At 41.4% G+C, this 19,004-nt stretch overlaps 1 protein-coding gene across 2 annotated transcripts; it reads right to left on the bottom strand.

The window, feature by feature from the left end:
• Positions 1 to 92: 92 nt before the first annotated feature.
• On the bottom strand, positions 93 to 18,762 carry CANX (calnexin). 2 transcript variants are annotated; one of them, XM_039701239.1, is made up of 15 exons: positions 18,702 to 18,762; positions 10,811 to 10,999; positions 10,278 to 10,351; positions 9,666 to 9,724; positions 9,309 to 9,450; positions 7,924 to 8,005; positions 6,598 to 6,790; positions 5,506 to 5,695; positions 5,112 to 5,225; positions 4,495 to 4,651; positions 3,968 to 4,183; positions 3,437 to 3,556; positions 3,194 to 3,332; positions 2,948 to 3,036; positions 93 to 2,360 (listed from the first exon to the last, which is right to left on the bottom strand). In XM_039701239.1, exons 2-15 carry the CDS (start codon positions 10,994 to 10,996, stop codon positions 2,307 to 2,309), a joined length of 1,815 nt encoding a protein of 604 aa, XP_039557173.1. In that variant the 5' UTR covers positions 10,997 to 10,999; positions 18,702 to 18,762; the 3' UTR covers positions 93 to 2,306. The 2 variants fall into 2 exon arrangements, with proteins under 2 accessions (XP_039557173.1, XP_039557174.1); XM_039701240.1 differs by lacking the exon at positions 18,702 to 18,762 and adding an exon at positions 18,343 to 18,450.
• Between the last annotated feature and the right edge of the window lie 242 nt (positions 18,763 to 19,004).

Raw genomic sequence — 19,004 nt, 5'->3', positions numbered from 1 at the left:
TTGTAGTGATTATTTAAAGCATACACTATGGTATCAAAAAAAGCCATAACATGCAGACAGGACTTTTTCAGGAGAATTAGCAGAAGCAAATGTAGATTTACAATTAGCTTTAATATAATGCTATTTAAAAGCTGATAGCAGATCTCGAAGTTCACTTTAGATGCTTTGAAAGAACATGTATGCACAGGGATTGTTTGGGAGTTTAAGGCAATTTGCATATTAAGATAAAAAACCATTAGATTAATTAGATTTTTATGTTGTGCTCAAAACATTAGCTGAATTGAAACCATTTACATATACTTCATCTCAAAGGACTGAGAGTCATAAATAGCAGCTGCTCCTTGATAAAAATACAGTCCTGAGAACAAGCTAGTAGCAATGCTTAAGCTATGACATCTTCCATGTCAGAGTATAAGCTATTTTTGCAATAAGGAGCAGTATTGACCAGGTGTTCAACAGGCAAAGGCATTCTAAACATGCAATAGCTCCCAACAGAAGTCTGAAATTACTTCCAGTATCTTGCTTACAATAGTTTATTTGTACACTGCAGAGAGATCAAGAAATCCTGCTATGCATTTGTGATCACTAATATTTCAAACACAACAACCAAGGGATACAACATAAGGACAGGAAGCAAGAGGTGTTTAAAAAAAAAAAACAACCAAAAACCAACCCCAAAACAAGAGTCTTTTAGTAATTGGTTAGATTGTTTGCAAGGTAATTGGAACACTCTTCCCCCCACAACCCCTGGGAACTATTCCACACACTATACCTATCATATGACCAAACAACACTGGAGTGTTTAAGTTCAGTGCAAGAAGAATAATTTCATGACATTTAATTTCATTCTAAACAAAGGCAAAAGTTTATCTACATAGACATCCAAATGCAAACATATTTGGTACAGTGTAATGAATTACATCTATCTCACCCTCAGAGGTAATGCTCTTGTAGTGCTCACCTGCATTCCACAAAAAAAAAGGTGTTTGAAACAGTGTAGTATGGTAGACTCAACACTTAAAAAAAATTTATTCAGCTGGAATTGGAATTTCCTAACATTCACAATATAATTTAGAATGCACTTGTTACATGAAGAGCAGATAAAAGGACTTAAAACAGTTCCACATACCAGTTAAGAGATTCCACATGCTCCTTCCCCACCTACAATACTGACATCTTGGTTGTGTTTTTTTTTTTCCTTAACAAATACTCAGTTCAACTTGTCTACCTGCCTACCTCCCCCATTTCTACAGCAGACATACAGTGACAACAGTGAGAGGATATGGGACACTGTCTTATTCAGTGTTTGGACCCTGGAAAGGAGCAGGCCTAGCTATGAAGTAGAGTTTGACAATGAGCTGAACATGAAGTGCTTCAGCAACTGAGGCAAAGCTGCTCTCAGGAAGAGCTGTATCGTCACAGAGGAAAACACCGGTGGTGAACAGAGGGCAAAGGGGGAAGTAGCCTAACCACACCTCCCCAGCAACCCTCAGCTTTACAAAAAGAGTTCAAGGACAAATAAACCTGGTTGTCTGCAAGCTCTGCAGGATTAAATGCCACATTAAGATGACCCACTCCAAATCCTAGATCATTTGTCAACATTTAACAGGGCTTTAGCCATGCACAGTATGCATATATTTTATAGACTGCCTAACCCCTTCCTTCCACCCCTTCTTCCTCTTTCCCCTCCCCCCAAAAGAATGAAGTTGATTGATTAGAGAGTTTCACTACTGGTTTCCCCGTACATCTCCCTCCAGCTGTCTTTTCTTTTGAGGGCAGGGGTGTTGTCAAATGCATTGACAACTTTGCTTCGAACAATTACCACATTTTTGGGGTATAAAGACATTGGTGCATTTAGGAATTTACATATTTGTAAAAAAAACTAGTTATAAAACTGCATTTTTATCACCTAGCACTTTCAAGATTCATTGTTATATTTCACTAATTAATATATTAAATTAAGCCAAGGTTTGAGACTGGAAAAATTCTACCAATCTACTTAAGAACAGAAAAGAATATTTAAAACCAAAAATGAAAAGGTTAGTTATGTTACATTCCAAAATCCACAGCCCATTATATTAAATGCTTTCTTTCTACAGGAATGATGCTCTTTAAAACAGATGATTGCAAATATTTTACTGCTAGACACTCCATTACATTGGATCGTGTGACTGGAACCTGTGGATGGTGAAATCTTGAGGTTTGTCCAAGTTTCAATGTAAGGTGTCCAAGGTCCTCTCCCAGAACCATGTTTGAAAACAACAACAAAAAAAAAGAAATCACAGATCAAGTTCTTATGACTTTTTTCAATCTTTCCTTGGCTTTCTGTTTCTGGGTGATCTATTCACAGTTTCTTCCTCCTGCAAGAAAGTAATTTGTGTAAACATCAATAAAACAAAACCTAAATATACCCTTCATAACCATTTTGAGAAAACTTATGAAAAATAATCCACCTTCACTTCTACACTAGAATTCAGTTTTTGAAAGGACCTACTGCTGAAAGTACTTTGTGACAAACAGGCAAATTCTTTGTTTTCACAGTGGATGAACACCATTTGTTGGGAGTGCTCAACAGCTTCTGCTTGCTGGGAGAATCCTTTAACTTCAAGCAACACTCCATCCATTTTTGAGTCATTGTGCCAGTGTGGAGCACTTAAGGTCACATCCTGACTGCACCTGAAGCTGAGTAAGCCTTTTGCCTCAAGGAGCTCCTTCCAACTCCCCTCTCAAGGCAGGGGCTACAGCAGAACCTTTAGCAGGGTGCCCAAGCCTGCTCAAGTCAGCCACAGCAATTCCTATTCTTTAGGGGAATTAAGTTTTCTGAAGTTCTGAACTGGGAGGGAGAGTCACATGAGCCAGGTTAACTTTTAACACGGTAGAAAGGCCAGTTCTACACAACCTATGAAAGAAAATGCATAAGCTTCCTTCAAAGATTAGGTGCTCTTACCTCTGATGCAGGTTTCCTGTCTTCCTCCTCCTCCTCTTCTTCCTCCTCTTGACTAGCACTTCCTAGATCAGCATCACTTTTCTGCTTCTCTTCAAGGGAAAATGGGGAAAAAAAAATTAAAAACCCCAAAAAACGTTATCCTTCCTGACTTATCTTCAATTCACCACTGGCTTTATTCCATATCTGCCAATCCTACTGTTTTTTCTATCAGGAAGAACATCATCCAAGATTATGTAGTTTACCTACCAAGCTTTTCCTCATTTACATCCTCCTCTTCCTCCTCCTCTTCTTTTTCTCCTTTATCTTTTTCTTCTTCCTTCTCATCATCCACCACATCAGGCTGAGGAGCATCAGTCTTCTTGTATTCTGCAGCACTTGGCTGTTTCTGAAAGGCAATGACAAACCCAGGCAATTATTTGTGACATTTAGGCACATTTTACTGAACATCCTTTTAAACATGAAGCTAATTATCAGAGGAAATGCATTTACCTTCCCAGAACAACAGAAAAGGATAACAAGGAACACTGGCAAAGCCACAGTGAGGATGTAGACTACCCAAAGCCAGGGACGCTCTTCAGCAGCTGCCATCATCTGGCCCACAACACCAGGCTGTAAGACCAAAAGAACTGTCAAATTCCACCTCACACAGCAAGCTGTAGCAGCCAAGTTTAAGCTACAAAATTTTCAAATAGGGTTTTTGCAACTTTAAACATTGTATTTCAGACCTCAAAAAAATCATAAAGCTAACCTGCACAAGTACTTTTCCCATGGCTTACAAATTAAGAATTAGGCTAAATGGTCCAAATATCAGAGCAAAAACTCAGAAGAGAGCAGTGAGTACTCTTAATTACTTATAGCAACCATTAACATACTGTAATTATGAATTGAGGCTCCCACCTGGTTTAACAAAACCCTCAGCCTTAGCACAAACAGGTATATATTGACAAAAGCTGAGAGAAAACAGCAGAGGTGCTTCTACTGTTCCACTCCACAGCACACAATTAAACCTTCCTCTCTCACCTCTGCAGCACCATCAGCTGCTTTTTTCAGTCCCCATCCATCACTGGCCCAATCATCAGCCACAGCTCTATCAGTACAGATGATAAAGTTGTCAAAAAAGATGTCAGATGTCATGGACCATAACTCGAGTCCCACAGCACTGACGGGAGTCATCTTGAAAGGTTCCAAGTCTTCAAAAAAATCTGGATTTGGGATCTTTCTAGGTTTCCATATACCCTAGAAAAGACAAAAGACATTGAGCCTCATCTACTAGAAGACAAATTTTAGTTTTCAGCCCATTATGAATGGAGAGATATAACAATCCATTGCACTTAATTACAACATCTACAGGTGCAACTCATCAGTCTTTGGGAATCAATACAATGAAGTGATGCCTGGTAAGAAAGCATTTGAATCTGTCCACTTGAAACACAGCACAATCATGACTGCACTTGAATTTCTAATTACATCTGCTGAATCTAAATCATTCTGCTTTTTGTGAGAGAGAGGCTTTATCAGCCACCAGCTTAAGCAATGACAACACAAACCTGATAGTTCACGTTATCAATCATAGGAGGCTTCCATTTGCCTTTGTAGTTTGGATTGTCAATCATTGGGCGCTGCCAGGTACCACAGCCAGGAGCTGCCTCACATTTAGGATTTGCAATCTGAGGTGCCTCCCATTCACCATCCATATCTTCATCCCTGAAAAGGCAAACTCAGTTTTGAATTCCAGCCCTTGCCTTCACACAGAATAAGGCTCAATGTCTGGTTTCTGGGAAAATCTAAATTCCTACCACTAAATGAAGACATTGAAATCCTTGTTCCTTCTGCAGTATATTTATCTACAGACTTATGCTATACAAAGTTTCAAAGACTAACTGTGAGGCACAGATCAACAAAAGCCAGATCCTGAGCACAGTCTCCCCCACTGCCCCTTCCAAGTAGGTTCTACTTCAAGGTGAACATCCCTGCCCTGTTCTGCTTACAGTCACAGAAGAGTTGAAAAATGTGGAGGTGAATGCAGAACCTGAGTCCTCAGACCACCATTTTTTGAAGAAAAATAGCCAGAACAGCAACTTTGTCAGCAAGCAACAATGAACTGCAAACATCAGTACCAATGAATGAAATAATTGCTGCCATTTGCAAGAACTAGCAAACTTACCAATCTTCAGGTTTCTCAGCATCAGGGTCTGCTACATACTCTGGCTCATCATCCAGCCAGCCCTCTGGTTTCACAGCGTTTTCATCCGCGATCTTTGCAGGAGCATCCTCATCCCTTGAGGGCAGAGCATTATGTGTTAACATAGACAACATTTAAGTTCTTAAGCCCAACCTATGATTCTACAGACTCTGAACAAGCCCACTGCTCTAGACAGCCAGCCACCTTCCCTTCTGTCAGGGTCACTCCATGATTTCCAAAAGGAATTGCCTTGCAATCCTAACACATGTGCCTCATGGCATATCAAGGTGCTAACTGCAAAGTAGTACTACTAATTTTGATCAGGACAAAATTATGAGGCTAAGATTCCCTCAATTCCACCCTTCCAGCACCTTACCAGTCATCTGGTTTAACAGCATCTGGGTCTGGGATTTTTGGCCTCTCATCCCAGTCCTCAGGCTTCTGGTCATTTGGGTCCTCAATCTCTCGCGGTGGATTCACAGGAGGTGACATATCATTTAGCAAATTCCCACTGTTGACAACTGTTTGATCAACTAGTATCTCAAAAGTATTGTCAGGATTCAAGACTGTAAGGAAAAAAGTTGATGTAGGCATTGCATGTACTATACAAAGCATGAGTCATAAAGCATCACTCAACTCCACTGTACAACCCAAGCTACCACCTACCCATCAACTGTTTTCAAGAACTGCTAAGAACCTTTCTCCTTACACCAAAGTGCAACTAGTGATGATGTACCACATCTCACCCTGAGAGAAGGCAGACTCCTGGCAGAGGTCCTACATGTGTTAAAAGCATGGAGGTTTGTAAAATGATTTAGCAGTTACCACAACAAGTTGACTTTGGCACAGGAAGTATTGCTTTAGTAGTAAGAATGTATATACTCATATTCTACTCCAGACTAAGACTTCCAACTACTGACTTACAGGATTTTAATCTCACTTCTTTATCTACTGCTGTCTCTGTAGTAGGAAAAGAAGAGACACTCCTAAGTACTTCCTGAAAGATTTTGATCATAGTTAATATACCAGAAATATACTATTTCAAGAACTCTTGAGTTTGTCTGGTACATGAAAGCAGAAAAAAACCCAAACAAAACTAAACCTAAATATGATGCCTCTAAAGTTCAGTGTACCCCATGTTACCCAGAGGCAGCATTCAGGCAGTTTATGTATGCTGATAATTATTTCAAATATACTTAGTTCAAGTTACTTACAACAGCCCTGAAATTCAGTTCTCCTTTAAGTATTAAGTTCAAGTCACATGACCTCTCTTACATGAATCAAGACTTCCTGGAAGGATGAAATAAGCCTTTGCACAGACAATCAGTTTTTGCATTTGAAGCTTTCATATGTATTTTAGTTGTATGGTGCATTGGCACAAATATTCACCTGTTCATCTGGCTCACTTTGAGTTTCTGCTGCAGAAGATGTAGTAACTATTAATATGCATAATTAGCAGCCACCATACCTAGAGTATAAAGATGAGTCTTCTTATCAGTAAAGTAAGTCTTCAGATCTGCATCTGGGCGCTTTGCGTGCTTTTCCTCGTATTTGCCGGTCTTGGGGTTTTTGTGCCGGAAGATGAAGTGCAATTTATAGTCCTCTCCACATTTGTCAGGGCCAAACATTATTGTATATGGAGTTTTGTCATGGAACTGATCCTATAAAACAACACAATACCTCACTCCGTTATTTTGAAATACAACTTAAGTCATTGTCTGGCCTAAGAAGCCCTAATTCGTTAAACCATTCTGCAACCTGAATATCAAGCCCATGAAGTCTCCACACAAAAGCTTGTGTTCCTCATATAAGCCTCCAGAAAAAAAATAATATGCTAAGAACTATCCCAGCTATTTAATTTTGCACCCTTGAGCTCCACTTTCCACATGGAAAACACCAGCTATTCAGGTATTATCCAAAATATTTTGGATATTACAATGTTTAAGTATATCTCTACATTACAACATAGTATTTGAAAAGCCATCCATTAGAAGTATCAGCTACTGGCAATAATGAAAGGCTAGCAAAGCCACTGAGTTCCTTTCACACAAAGTGATAAGCAGCACTAAAAGTGAAGCCAAGCTGCACTTAGTCTACACTTATGAACTGGGGTATGCCTCAGTCTAAGCTCTAACTGGATATAATCATCACTGAACTCTTCAAGTCTGTTCTTGCTAATGTTATCTGAAAATTCAATGCAACTATGAAACTGATTAGGCAGTCAAGTTGTGTTCTGGGGGTTTGTGGTTGTTTTGGAATTTTTTAATAGTTTGGAAATTGTATTAATAATACAACTCCAATGAGACTGCAGAAAAAAAGGATGGATAACAAGTCATAAAAAGTACATCTTATAAAGTCTAGGAAAATGGCTAAAGAAAACCCATAGGCTACAAGAGCCTAAGCAAGGTTACCCAGCATTCAGCTTTGTCTGAACAGGCTAAACCACTTCAATGAGAGGACAAAATGCAGTTCTTAGGCCTTAGGAGCTGGCCACTCTCCTAAGCACCTCCTTTTTCTTTCTAGAACCCAGGAAAATCTGAAGTATTGCAGAGTTTGGCAAAGGTCTACAACTGCTCAGCTATAAGGGAACTTCAGTTCCCACTCAAGTGGCTGTCACATTTCAATACTTATCCTCTCCAACTGAAAGCACTGGGAAAATGCTGAGTGCAAAGTACTTGGGCAATCAAGTGAAGGCCCCATCGCCGTCACTAAAAAGGTTTCTTCAGAAAAAAGCAAAGTGAAAAAGCTTCAAGTTCTTTCCCAGCTAATACCCAAAAGTAGGAGCATTACTCACCAGGTTCAACTCGGGGGTTTTTGAAAGCAATTTCACATAGGCCCCACCACACTCTATTCCATTTTGGAAGTTTACTTCATACCTAATTTTAGTTTCAGATAGAAGAGAGGAGAGCACATGTTATACAGGAGGAAATTTTTTTTTTTGTAGTACAATTACAATTTTGTCAGTACAAATTAACAGTAACACTGCTTTGTTGTTGTTTGCTTTAAATCACTTACCCAGTGAACATTAAAGATACCATCATATAGATACATAAAGACATGAGGACTAAGGAAATATTCACAAGAACCTGAGAAACAGTTAAAAGTGAAGATTTAGAAGAATTAACCTGACAGAAGAGGTTCAAGAAACTGAATGCTGGCCTAGACAATAATGACCTAGAAGTAGAGAGCAGGAAGAAAAAGCTTTCCAGCATATGACACTGCAACAGGGATTGAAGCAAACCAGTTCTTTTCCCCACGACTACTACAGTAAACAGACAATTCAATTTGCAAGACTACAAAGCAAAAACAATTGGATTTTAGGAGAAGTCTCTTTAGGGTTATAAACATACAACAGTATTTAGGGATGCCAAGGAGCCTGAAAAAGGCAGAATATCTCTGTCAGGAATAAGCTCAGCATGTTTGATCCTCTCACAATGCCAGCAGCTGGAGTGGATGACCACTGGGCTTTATTTTTAGCCTTGTATTTTGAACCAAAACTAAACAGTGCAAAGCAAAGTGATCAATTCATTATCTTGTGCAAATACAAGTTAATTTATTCTTTGTTTAAAATTGATAACATCACTAGTAGTGCACAATTCAACTGTTCTCACTGCATTATGTTTTTCCCCTGGCTTGTTAGTCTAACACACATGCAAATAGATTAAGCTACAACAGTTGTGACCTATGTAAGGTGCTCATCTTCCATGGCAAATGAACTAAGACACAGGAAGGAGGAAACAAATGCATTTTTACCCCTCTGTCCACTTCCCCTCAGAAACAGGGGGCAGTTTACTGTATAAGAAAGTGCACTGACCTACTTACAGACCAGCATGCTTTCAAAAGGACAAGGACTTCCACAATTAGCAGTACAAAAGTCAGTTGCCTGACCTTGTTACCACAATTAAATCAAGTGAACTGAAGCTACAAGACAGGTTACCAAGACTAGTTTGCAGAGACTTCTTCCTGTTCCAGGCTTCAAAAGGACCCATGCTGTTACTAACTCCCCACTTTGGGAATCTGGGTTACTATTTTACTCTTACTCAAAACAGTGTAATAATGTGTTACAGTATCTTGTGTCATCTAGACCCCCAGTCAACAAAAGCTCAGCTATGGAGTTAACCTCAGCTTGGTATCATGTCACCCTGGAATCAACAGAACATCAAATTATTCTTTACTTACTGTATAATAAGGGGTTTGGTATCAAACACAAATGGCTTGGAAAGTTTGGACGAAATTGCATGATGCTTGGCTCGGGTTACCATCACAAGCCCTTTGTCTCCTGGAAGCTTTGTTTCCTTCATGTCTTGGACTTCCCACTTACCTGGGGAGGAAATTGACCAAACACTCATTTATCTTAAAATCTCTGAGTAGATATTTTGTTTAAATCAGAACTACATTTTATATGAACATCCCTCTCATTTTCTTCAGTGGATATAATTTTAGCTGAGAAACAGAAAATAAAGACTTGCACCTCTTTTTCATACATGACAAACGGCATCAGAAACACTTATCATCCAAAACCTAGGTTGGACTCACCATCATATTTGGCAATCTCATCATCTGTATCATCTTTCTTAGCTCTGGAAAGGACCCATCTAGAAGACAGACAGCCAATGGTTGGAAAACTGTATTTCCCCTCCACCATACACACACTAAAAATCCTTCCCTTAAGATAAGGTAGCCCTTGCTGTCTCATGATTACACCCCAGAATATTGATCCCCTGAGGAGTTCTACTCTCAAACCTGCAAACTTTTCTGTGTCTGCTACTTCCCACCCAGAGCTAGGACCATGCCTCATGAGCAAGTATCTTGCTCCTGAAAAAAAAAAAAAAAACCCAACCAAAAAAACCCCAAAAAACCACCCAAATAAACCAGAAGTAGCATCTTACCATCCTCACATCAGCTGAGGAAAGTAAAAAAGCCATGTGTAAAGGCCTCATGTTCCCTTTATTACTAGAACTTAAGGAAATACTGATTTAACTCAGCACCTGAACACCTAGCCTCAAGAAGTCATTACTGTAATCCAACTGAACAGGGGCCCTTTGGTTCAGCTTTGAATAACACAAGTTCTGCAGGGAGGGTTTCATTGCCTTTCACCAAGGTTTTACATTGTTTGCTGTACCAAATCATCCCTCAGATTCTACTCACCCATCCAGAGTTCCTTTATCAAAAGATTCCACAAAATACACTTCACCAGTTGGGACAGGGGGCCTGTAAGTAACCTGTTGGAAAAGGGGGGCATTTATGCACCTTGCAAGACATGTTCTTTATTCTACAGAAATACAGGCATGTAAAGCTCACACTCCCTCCTACATTCAAGTACAGCTCACCTGGACATTCTTGAAGCATAAACACAGAAATTACATAAATACTGCTGCTTGTGCCAAGTTGTTGTGCTCTTGTCTGCAACTAAAACTCAAGTATATACCTAACTGGAAAGTTTAGCTTCAACTCCTGATATTCCCATCACAGATTTCAAGGGTAGATCTAAGTCTTCTGGAAGAACATGGGAAACATGAAAATAGGAACAAAGCAGCCAACCTTAATTCCAAGCCCTACTCCTAGATAACATCTTTTATAATATTACAACAGGTTAAGAAAATAAAGACAATTCTGATCAGACTCACATTAACCAAAACACAAGAAGTAATTAAATTGTTAAAAGAAATTCTATGTCAAACCTTTGGAGCTGGAGGAGCACTGCTTGTTTCAGACTTTGACTCTTCTACATCCTCAATACCATCATCCAAGTCATCCTCAATATCAACTACATCATCGGCATCATTGTCTTCATCTGTATCATGTGTCTGGACAGCAAGGATCCCAAGGGCTAGCAGGGTCACCCACAGCAGCCATTTCAGCTCCATGTTCTGAATAAATAGGACAAGGCAAAGTGGTCAAGGCAGCACTGCACACAGAGCAACACGATGCTTCTCGGTACAAATCAGAGCATCCAAGGCAACAGGTGAAGTGCAAACTTATCTCTCCAGCTCTGTTAATTTACAGCATCTGCCCGAGACAGCTCTAAAAGCTGGGAAGGAACACAACATAAAGGTAAGTATTTAATATCAAACAGACATTAACTCAGTGGAGAACTACATGTACATGTTCTGCAGATCATGCAGAAGTGCCATAATTTTGCTCTTAGACTGTCACAGTCCACAAGCAGGACAGCAGACACATACATGACAGCACAACATACGTGGCTGTAAAAGCCTAAAAAGAAAACCTATTTCATGCTTATGAAGGAGTTTAAATAGACCATGCAGGAACTGAAACTTCCAATCAGTCCAGAAATGGAAATAAAATTTTCCATTTTATTCAAAAATAATAATTTTTCCAGACTACCCAATCCTCAACTCCTGTTCAATATATTTTTTGTCCTTTCAAATGCAGAGTTCTGGGGTTTTCAATAATCAAACCCCTTCCCCAGGTTTTATTGTAGAATTACTGCCAACAGTTATTGCTACTACTGGCAGATGCTAATAAGCAGTTGAAGCTCCTGGAAACTGCCACTTAATTCAATTCCCTTCTTTCAATCTCTAATTTAACAAGATGACCAAGGAAAGAGTAGCTGTTAACTGAAGCCTTACAGAATTAAAATATCACATGTAAACTAATTCATAAGGTGCTCAGCACATCGTCACACCTAAAACAGGATAGATATTGGCAAGCTGTAGCTTAAAATATCTTGTGAGTAAAATGGGTTTCAATTTGACTTTCCTCCTAGAAAAACGACAAGATCACTGCATCTTTAGGTTGATACAGAAGGCAACATTCCCAGAACTCTACTCAGTTTTATCTGCCCAAAACCCTCACAACAAGCTGCACTTTGCTCATCTTTTCTCCTTTGAATCCCACTCCAAATCTTCCTGCCAAAACCAGAGGTATAACTGAGACTGACTTTTTTTTTTTTTTGAAACAAGTATAAAACCAAACATCCCCTCCTCCTTCCCTTACAGTCCTACCTCACACTGCAGCCCTGCAGACTTTCAAACATAACTCAAGCAGAGTTAACAGTGCCTGTAGGGGTTTAAGATCATGCTAGGAAACAAACTTTCAACTTTCCAAAGCATGTTTAGGCAACTAAAAGAGTTTACACTCTCAAAAGCTTATCAGCATTATCCAATTTTCCAAGACTACACTGCATACTAGATCTACCATTCTTAGATTATTCTTTAACTTACTTCTAATGACAGAGAGGATTTTAAAACTTTATAACTGCAGTTTTATAACTGCAACAAAATTGTATTTTAAAGACTTGAGCTGAGGTCATGTCCAGTTTGCCACTACAGGAACATGCAATTGCAGCCAGTTTTCCAACAATAGTGATGGCCTTGAGGATTATAGTCCAAATGCATGTGCACAGAGCTCCCTCACTCAGCTCAGGCAACTGCACCCAAACACCTCTGAGCCAAAAGGACAATCATTCCAGAAGGAATAGCTGACAAAAAACTTCCAAGGGCTGTTATATATGAGCAAAGCTTGTTTGTTTAATGCACGATGTACAGCCAAAACTGAAAACAGTTTCAGACCTCAAAACAGCTCTTATTAGTGTGAGAGCCACAACACAAAACCAAGGACTGAAAAGGGTCAAGCAGACATCAGTACCCTTGGAGCTGCAAATTCTTGCACAGATAACATGTTCTTTGAATAAACCCATACCCAGCAGCATGAAAGCAATACAGAAACAAGAGCCTGACACTTCATCAGAAAAAGTGATCTTTAGAACTCTGGATGTGCCCTGTGTGACTGAAGCAACCATGGATGAAACAGCACAAATACACCTCTCCATAGCACGGGTTTCATTTTGTCTTACCTTACCACTAGGGCTTCACTAAATATTTTTAAAATAGAGCCAAATTCAGGAAGATAATACAGTTTTATAACTGCTTTCAAATTATATTATGCAGACAGAATGAGCACATCATGATTTGGAAAATGATACGACAAAGTTAATCTTAAAAATATACCATGGTTAAAAATGAGCCAATTCTCTCCTTTCCTAAAAGGAAGGAGTTTTTGCACCCCTCCTCCCAACCTTGTGCAAAGGGTATTAAAGGTTTAGCATGCAAGTAATCCTTTAAGTAATCTCACCAGTAGCCAACCAGCATGAAAGTTTTGGTGAAATAATTAAATCATCCCCCACAACTTTCCTGCCAGTACTGACTCCATAAGTAATAATTACCTACTTCACAATCCCACCTCAACTACAACCCTTCAAAAATATTTGTCAGCAGCAAATGGACTTCGGTAAATGCTCACACCCAAGTGGCAAAGGCCCGTGGCCTCAGAAATTCTTCTGTCAAAGCATCTTAGTGAAACCAGACAATTCCAGGGACCACACAACAGAAGTCTGCTGCTGCTGCATGTCTGTGCTCCTGATACAGCCACAGGTATCTACCCTGCCACACTCATCATTTAATGCTCTGTCTGAATTTGAGGCCTTGCTGAACCTCATTTCAAGAGAGAAGTATTTCATGGTCAAGTTACCAGGCAAGTTTCATCACCCTCCACCAAAAAAAGAAAAAAGTCTGAAGAGAAGCTAATCCAGTTTCATGTCCTTACCTCTTTTACAGTCATTGGCAAGCAGTTGTCACAAGTTTATACCCCTGCAGAAAGCTGCTTAGGACACTTCCTACATATTAAATCAGTCCCAAATTCAACATAAGCTACCATTCATATACCTTGAGTACAGGCTGGTAGCTTCTGCTGCAACTGCCAGTTATCATGCCAAACTCCTTATTCTGTTTAACCTGAAACAATATAAAAAGCTGACTAAATTATAGAAAAAAGACACTATGTTCTCAGAAGAGCAATTTAAGTGAATACATTTTCGGTATTTAAAAAGCTACTTCTATCCATAATGGATGTACAGCTACAGGAAAAAATTTCAAATTCACTTTACACAATCCTTAGGGACACAACATAAACACAATTATGCCCTAGTAAATTAGGTTATTCCTAAATAGAAGAGGAGGGGAGGGGGAGAGAAACACAACTTAAGTTTTATAAAAACAGGTATAAATCAATTTTTCAGTGGAACTTTTAAGTTGCTGGCAACTACAGGTGTTCAATTAGCCACCTCAAATGTAGCCTCACCTTCAGGCACTCTCAGCTACTCCATTATGATCTGACTTCTTCCTTAAAAAGTGTCCAATTTCCAAGCAATTACCATCTTTAGCCATTTTTACTCTGCCTGCACCTCCCTTCCTCAGGTTAAACTGTAGTATTTCTGAAGGTTGGTGTATTTCTGATCATGCAATTGCCAAAAGCCATTAACAAAGGAACACTTCCATAACAGGTGAGAGCTTCTGACGTCTCAATTCTACTTCAGTGTAACCATCACTTTCACCATAACAACGTTTCAAGTCAGAGATAACAACTCCATGTACTTTTTTTTTTAATAAGGTCTTCAGTCACTTACAGACATTGGCACACCACTCAGATTGAAGGGGAAACCACTGCAATCCCAAAGTTTGAGACTGTCAATGCTACAGATTACTTGTTCTCTCTGCACACACCCATGGCCAGCTTCTACCCCAGAGAACTTCAGAGCTGACACTAAAGCACTGTGCACCTGATTGCCAAAAGGCTGAAACATTTTACCCCAGTATTTGTAAGATCTATAGCAGAGTGCTGGAAACAGTCTCCTGGAACATCTGCACTACAGACTTTACTTTTTCACAAAGTAAAATCAAAACCAAATTGGAGGGGGATTCAGAAACAGAATCAGGATCTTACCCCAACAGCACAACTCCTACCATGCAGGACTAAGTGACTGCTACCTTTGGATTCAAGGCTCTCAAAGTCATGCATCTTCACAGATTAATTTTTATTTAGAATTCCTCTTTTTCTGGGCATAACGGAGAAAGTTCTTCTTTATTATTGGTACAACACTGGAAGCACTCATACAACAGACAGTTGTCACTACTCTCCCTAACATACATGTCCCCTAGAAGAGAGTGAAATTGCCCATAGAGAGGATCTTCAAGTCCCCTGCTATCATTCTTCCAGAACATGCTGTTTAGTAACTCCCCTGTCAGGTCAAACAGAGCCTGTAAAACCAGTTTAATCATCTCCTTGGTTACTAATCTATTTCAGTGGTTCATCAAGCCAGCCCTTAATACAGCATATTTCAGAATGTATAACTACATTTGAATGGCTACTGGCTATCTGGTTTACTGCTTGCTCTTTTTAAAAAATAATTAAAGAGTCAAACTAAATAGATCCATGAAAATAAGACACATATTACAAACAACACCTATGCAATTTAACCTGAAGAGCATCAATGGTTTCTCTTTCAGCAGTACCTGAAGTCTCAGCTGAGTGACTTAAGCAAAGGAAGAACAAAACCCGCTAGCAAAGTCCTGTGCTCCCAACACTGGGTTTCAGTGTGGTATCCACAGCAGAAGCATGCCAGTGAAAACAAGCACAATGCCTCATGCAAGGCAAGAATTAGGGAAGAAAAAGTTAAAGTCAAACATAAAGATGATTCATCACAACACAAAAAAAATTGCAAGGAAACAAGAACAGAAAGGCTGAGACACAGATATACATTTTCCCTCCCAAATGAGAGTTCTGTGGGTTTTGAGCAAAGGCTCACTTACCCTACTTGGTAGTGCACTCATTTCCTAAAGTCAGAACTACTGAAGAGCAGAGGAAACCTCTTCTACATCTGACAATCCCTCTGCCTTCCACATCCTGCCTCCTCTGCGGTGCCAGGGTAACTGTTTACACAGCCTCATGATGAAGCAGCTGCTGGTTGAAGATGGCTCGAAGTCCTTCTGCCATGTTATTCTAACCCTGAATCAATAGCCCAGGCCAACCCAGCAGCAAAAGCAAAAAGAGTTGTAGCAGCACCAGTGAAAGTAAGTAGCCAAGGACAGAGGAAATAAAACTGTTGGCAGCAGAGCCAGCTCAATACCACAGTTTCAAGTGGTAGGACTGTGCAGTCTGTCCCCTGCACCTGCCTGATCTGTCTTTAGGCAGATTTGGGGGATGGACACCATGGTGAAGCTGGAAACTGTGAGGGCAAATACTGTAATTTCAACAATCAGTACAGTGCCTCAGCACCCCTCAAAAGGGGATATAAGATTATGTTCATGCATATACAACAACTCATATAATGCAGACAACACTTTTTCCTCTGAAATACTGTTTTTCTGCTGGACAGCTTCCAGTATTGTGAAGATTCTGCCTTTACCATCCTAACTCAACGAATAGCAGACAAGGCTAAAGAAAACCACCTTACAAACAAAAGAAGAGAGGCAAGAACTCTCCATGGTGGTGGCTTACCCTCCTACACCTTTTTTTTTTTTTTCAGTAAGGAGTGGCTGGGATACACTTCTACATGAGGAAGAAGTCTCCTGGAAAGGATTAGCCAAACCTCTCTTAGAGAGCCCCACAAAAAAAGCTGCCTCCTGTTTGGGTTGTAGAGAGCACAAACCAGGCAAGGGATTAGGTGTGAAAAGGGACAGCAACAAAGCTTGCTTTTAATAGGCATTTCAAATATGCCAGTTTCTAAAAATAATGTACAACAGTGCAGATACAGTACAGAAGCAAAAAGCAGATACTGTTTGTCAGCACAGATATCCTTCCTGCAGAACTGGAAGTCCTTGGAGGGTAAGACAGAACCATGAGGCTTTTTGACCTCATAAAACAGATGGGCTGCTAGGAAAATTATATTAGTGGGGGCAGATCTGGAGGGACCCCAAGATCTTTGAGACCATCACACCTAGAAATCAATTCACGTTTGCTCTGCTACAGAACTGATTCCAGCAAGAACAGGCTGCCACCATGATTACTACCAGAAGCAGAAAATCAAAGGCCAGAAAAGGAAGTAGAAGACAGAGCTAAGTACAAGTGTCAGTGCATTCTCTGTGAAGGATTTATTCATTTACTCAGGGGGTAGTGTTACAGCACAACAAATGAGGGGGTAATCTGATGGAATTTCAAATCTTTCTTACTATTTTACACTAGATTCCCTTCCTAGGAGGGCAGTTGACCCAAAAAAAGCAGTTTACATATCATACAGAGCTTGTGATGCTGCCTGTAAATTGTACAAGTATCTTCTTTATAATGTTTTTTTTTTTAACTAGAAATACTAGAAGTTAATACAAACAAAGTTTTACTCAGACCTTTTCCTAATTTTATTAAGTGTTTTGCATAAGCCCATCAAATGCAGCCAAATTAAGAATAAAGCAGTCTTTGAAGTCAGGTACTTCAGTGTGAACCTAGAGTAATATATATACCAACCTATATTTAACCATTATTTTATCTGCATTAGCTCATACATTATTATAGTTCTGCTATCTCTTTGCAGTACTTTAGCAACAACCAAAATCACAACATGCAAGAGTGTCCCGTAAAGCCCATGTGATAAATATGCTTACTTGACGACGTGAAGTCAACACACTACATTTAGAAATACATTACATGCCTAGAGACCAGTTTTCAGACATCTAACATACTCTAAATGAGTTCCAGAAAGAGTTTTCCACGATGATCTGCAGAAGCTCTGCAGCATTAGTTAACACTGATCATGTTGAGGTGTGGACCTTTACCATTACTACTGCCATTAACACATGCCCATTTCCCTTCACAACCAAATCACCTGCAGCATTTCTCTTTCTGCAGCCTAGAAAGTTCTGAACCACAAACCTGCATATGAAAGTTCACACTTCAGAATCAGTACAGATAGAAAGCAGCGTGCTGTACATGCTTTAATTCAAAGCATGGGGTTTTTTTTTCTTTTAAAAGCACACAGTACAATCCTCAGCCAGAAATGACAAATGAGATGTCATTTCTACACTGTTTTAAAGACACCCAATGCGAACGATATTTGGGGGACAAAAATCAAAGCAGGCATTTCAATTCCTTTAAATTCTCACGCCTTCCTGCTGCAGATTCCTCTCCTGCACTTCACCTGTTGGGACTCCAGCTCCGCGCCATGAGCTCCCCCCTTCCAGAGGCTTCTCCTTCCCCTCGCACAGCCCCACCAGGCCCACGCCACGCTCTGCAGCCCCTCCTGACCTCTCTCTGCGGGGCTTCTTGGGCAGCACGTCCAGGATTATTTCCGACACGGAACACGTAGCAGATAAAGCCTAAACCAGGCGCTGCCCACAGCTACGTGCGACCCTCTCCTCCCTCCCGGCTCCACCACGCGGCCCCAGCGGCAGCCGCTGCCTGGAGCGCCGCTCCCAGAACTTACCAGAAGAGCCGCCGCTCCCCCAGGCCGCTCCGAGCCCTGCGGGTGCCGGGCGGGACCCGGCGCCGCCGCCGCAGCCCCGCGCCCGCCCCCGGCCTCGGGGGCCTCCCCAGGCCGCCCCTCTCGCCCCGACTCCGGGGCCTCCCCGCCTCCTCCCACCCGCGGGATGGGGCCGGGAGCACGCACGGGCCGCCCACCCCCCGGGCCCGGCAGCGCCCCGCCGCACGCCCCACGACAGGCCGGGCTCCCCCACCGCCTCACGCCGCGGGCGAGTCCGTTCCCGCTTCCCCCGCCCCGATGTTCCGGAGCCGCAGCGGCGGCGGAGGGAGGGCACGGACGGACACGGACACGGACACACTCACCCTCCGCCGCCCCGGCCGCCGCCGCCGCCGGGCTCCCCTCACCTCCGTCACGTGCCCGTGCGCCCGCCGCCGCCCGCCTATCTGCCGCGCGCCAGCCCCACCCCCGCCTCACGGCGCTCAGCCTCTCCCATTGGCGGACGGCGCGCCCGTCCGCCCGCCCAGCCGCCGGCTTTGCGCTCTGATTGGCTGATATCACCGCCTCTCAACAGCGGGCCCGCCTCTGAACACGCCCCCAACGGCGCTGCCCTTCGTGGAGCGCTGTCATTGGTTGGCGGGGTTGCAGGAAGTGCCCGCTGATTGGGT

The sequence above is a fragment of the Passer montanus genome, unplaced genomic scaffold, assembly GCF_014805655.1.
Source record: "Passer montanus isolate IOZ18808 unplaced genomic scaffold, ASM1480565v1 scaffold15, whole genome shotgun sequence".
NCBI classification, from domain to species: Eukaryota; Metazoa; Chordata; class Aves; order Passeriformes; family Passeridae; genus Passer; species Passer montanus.
This window is presented reverse-complemented; position numbering and strand designations above follow the sequence as displayed.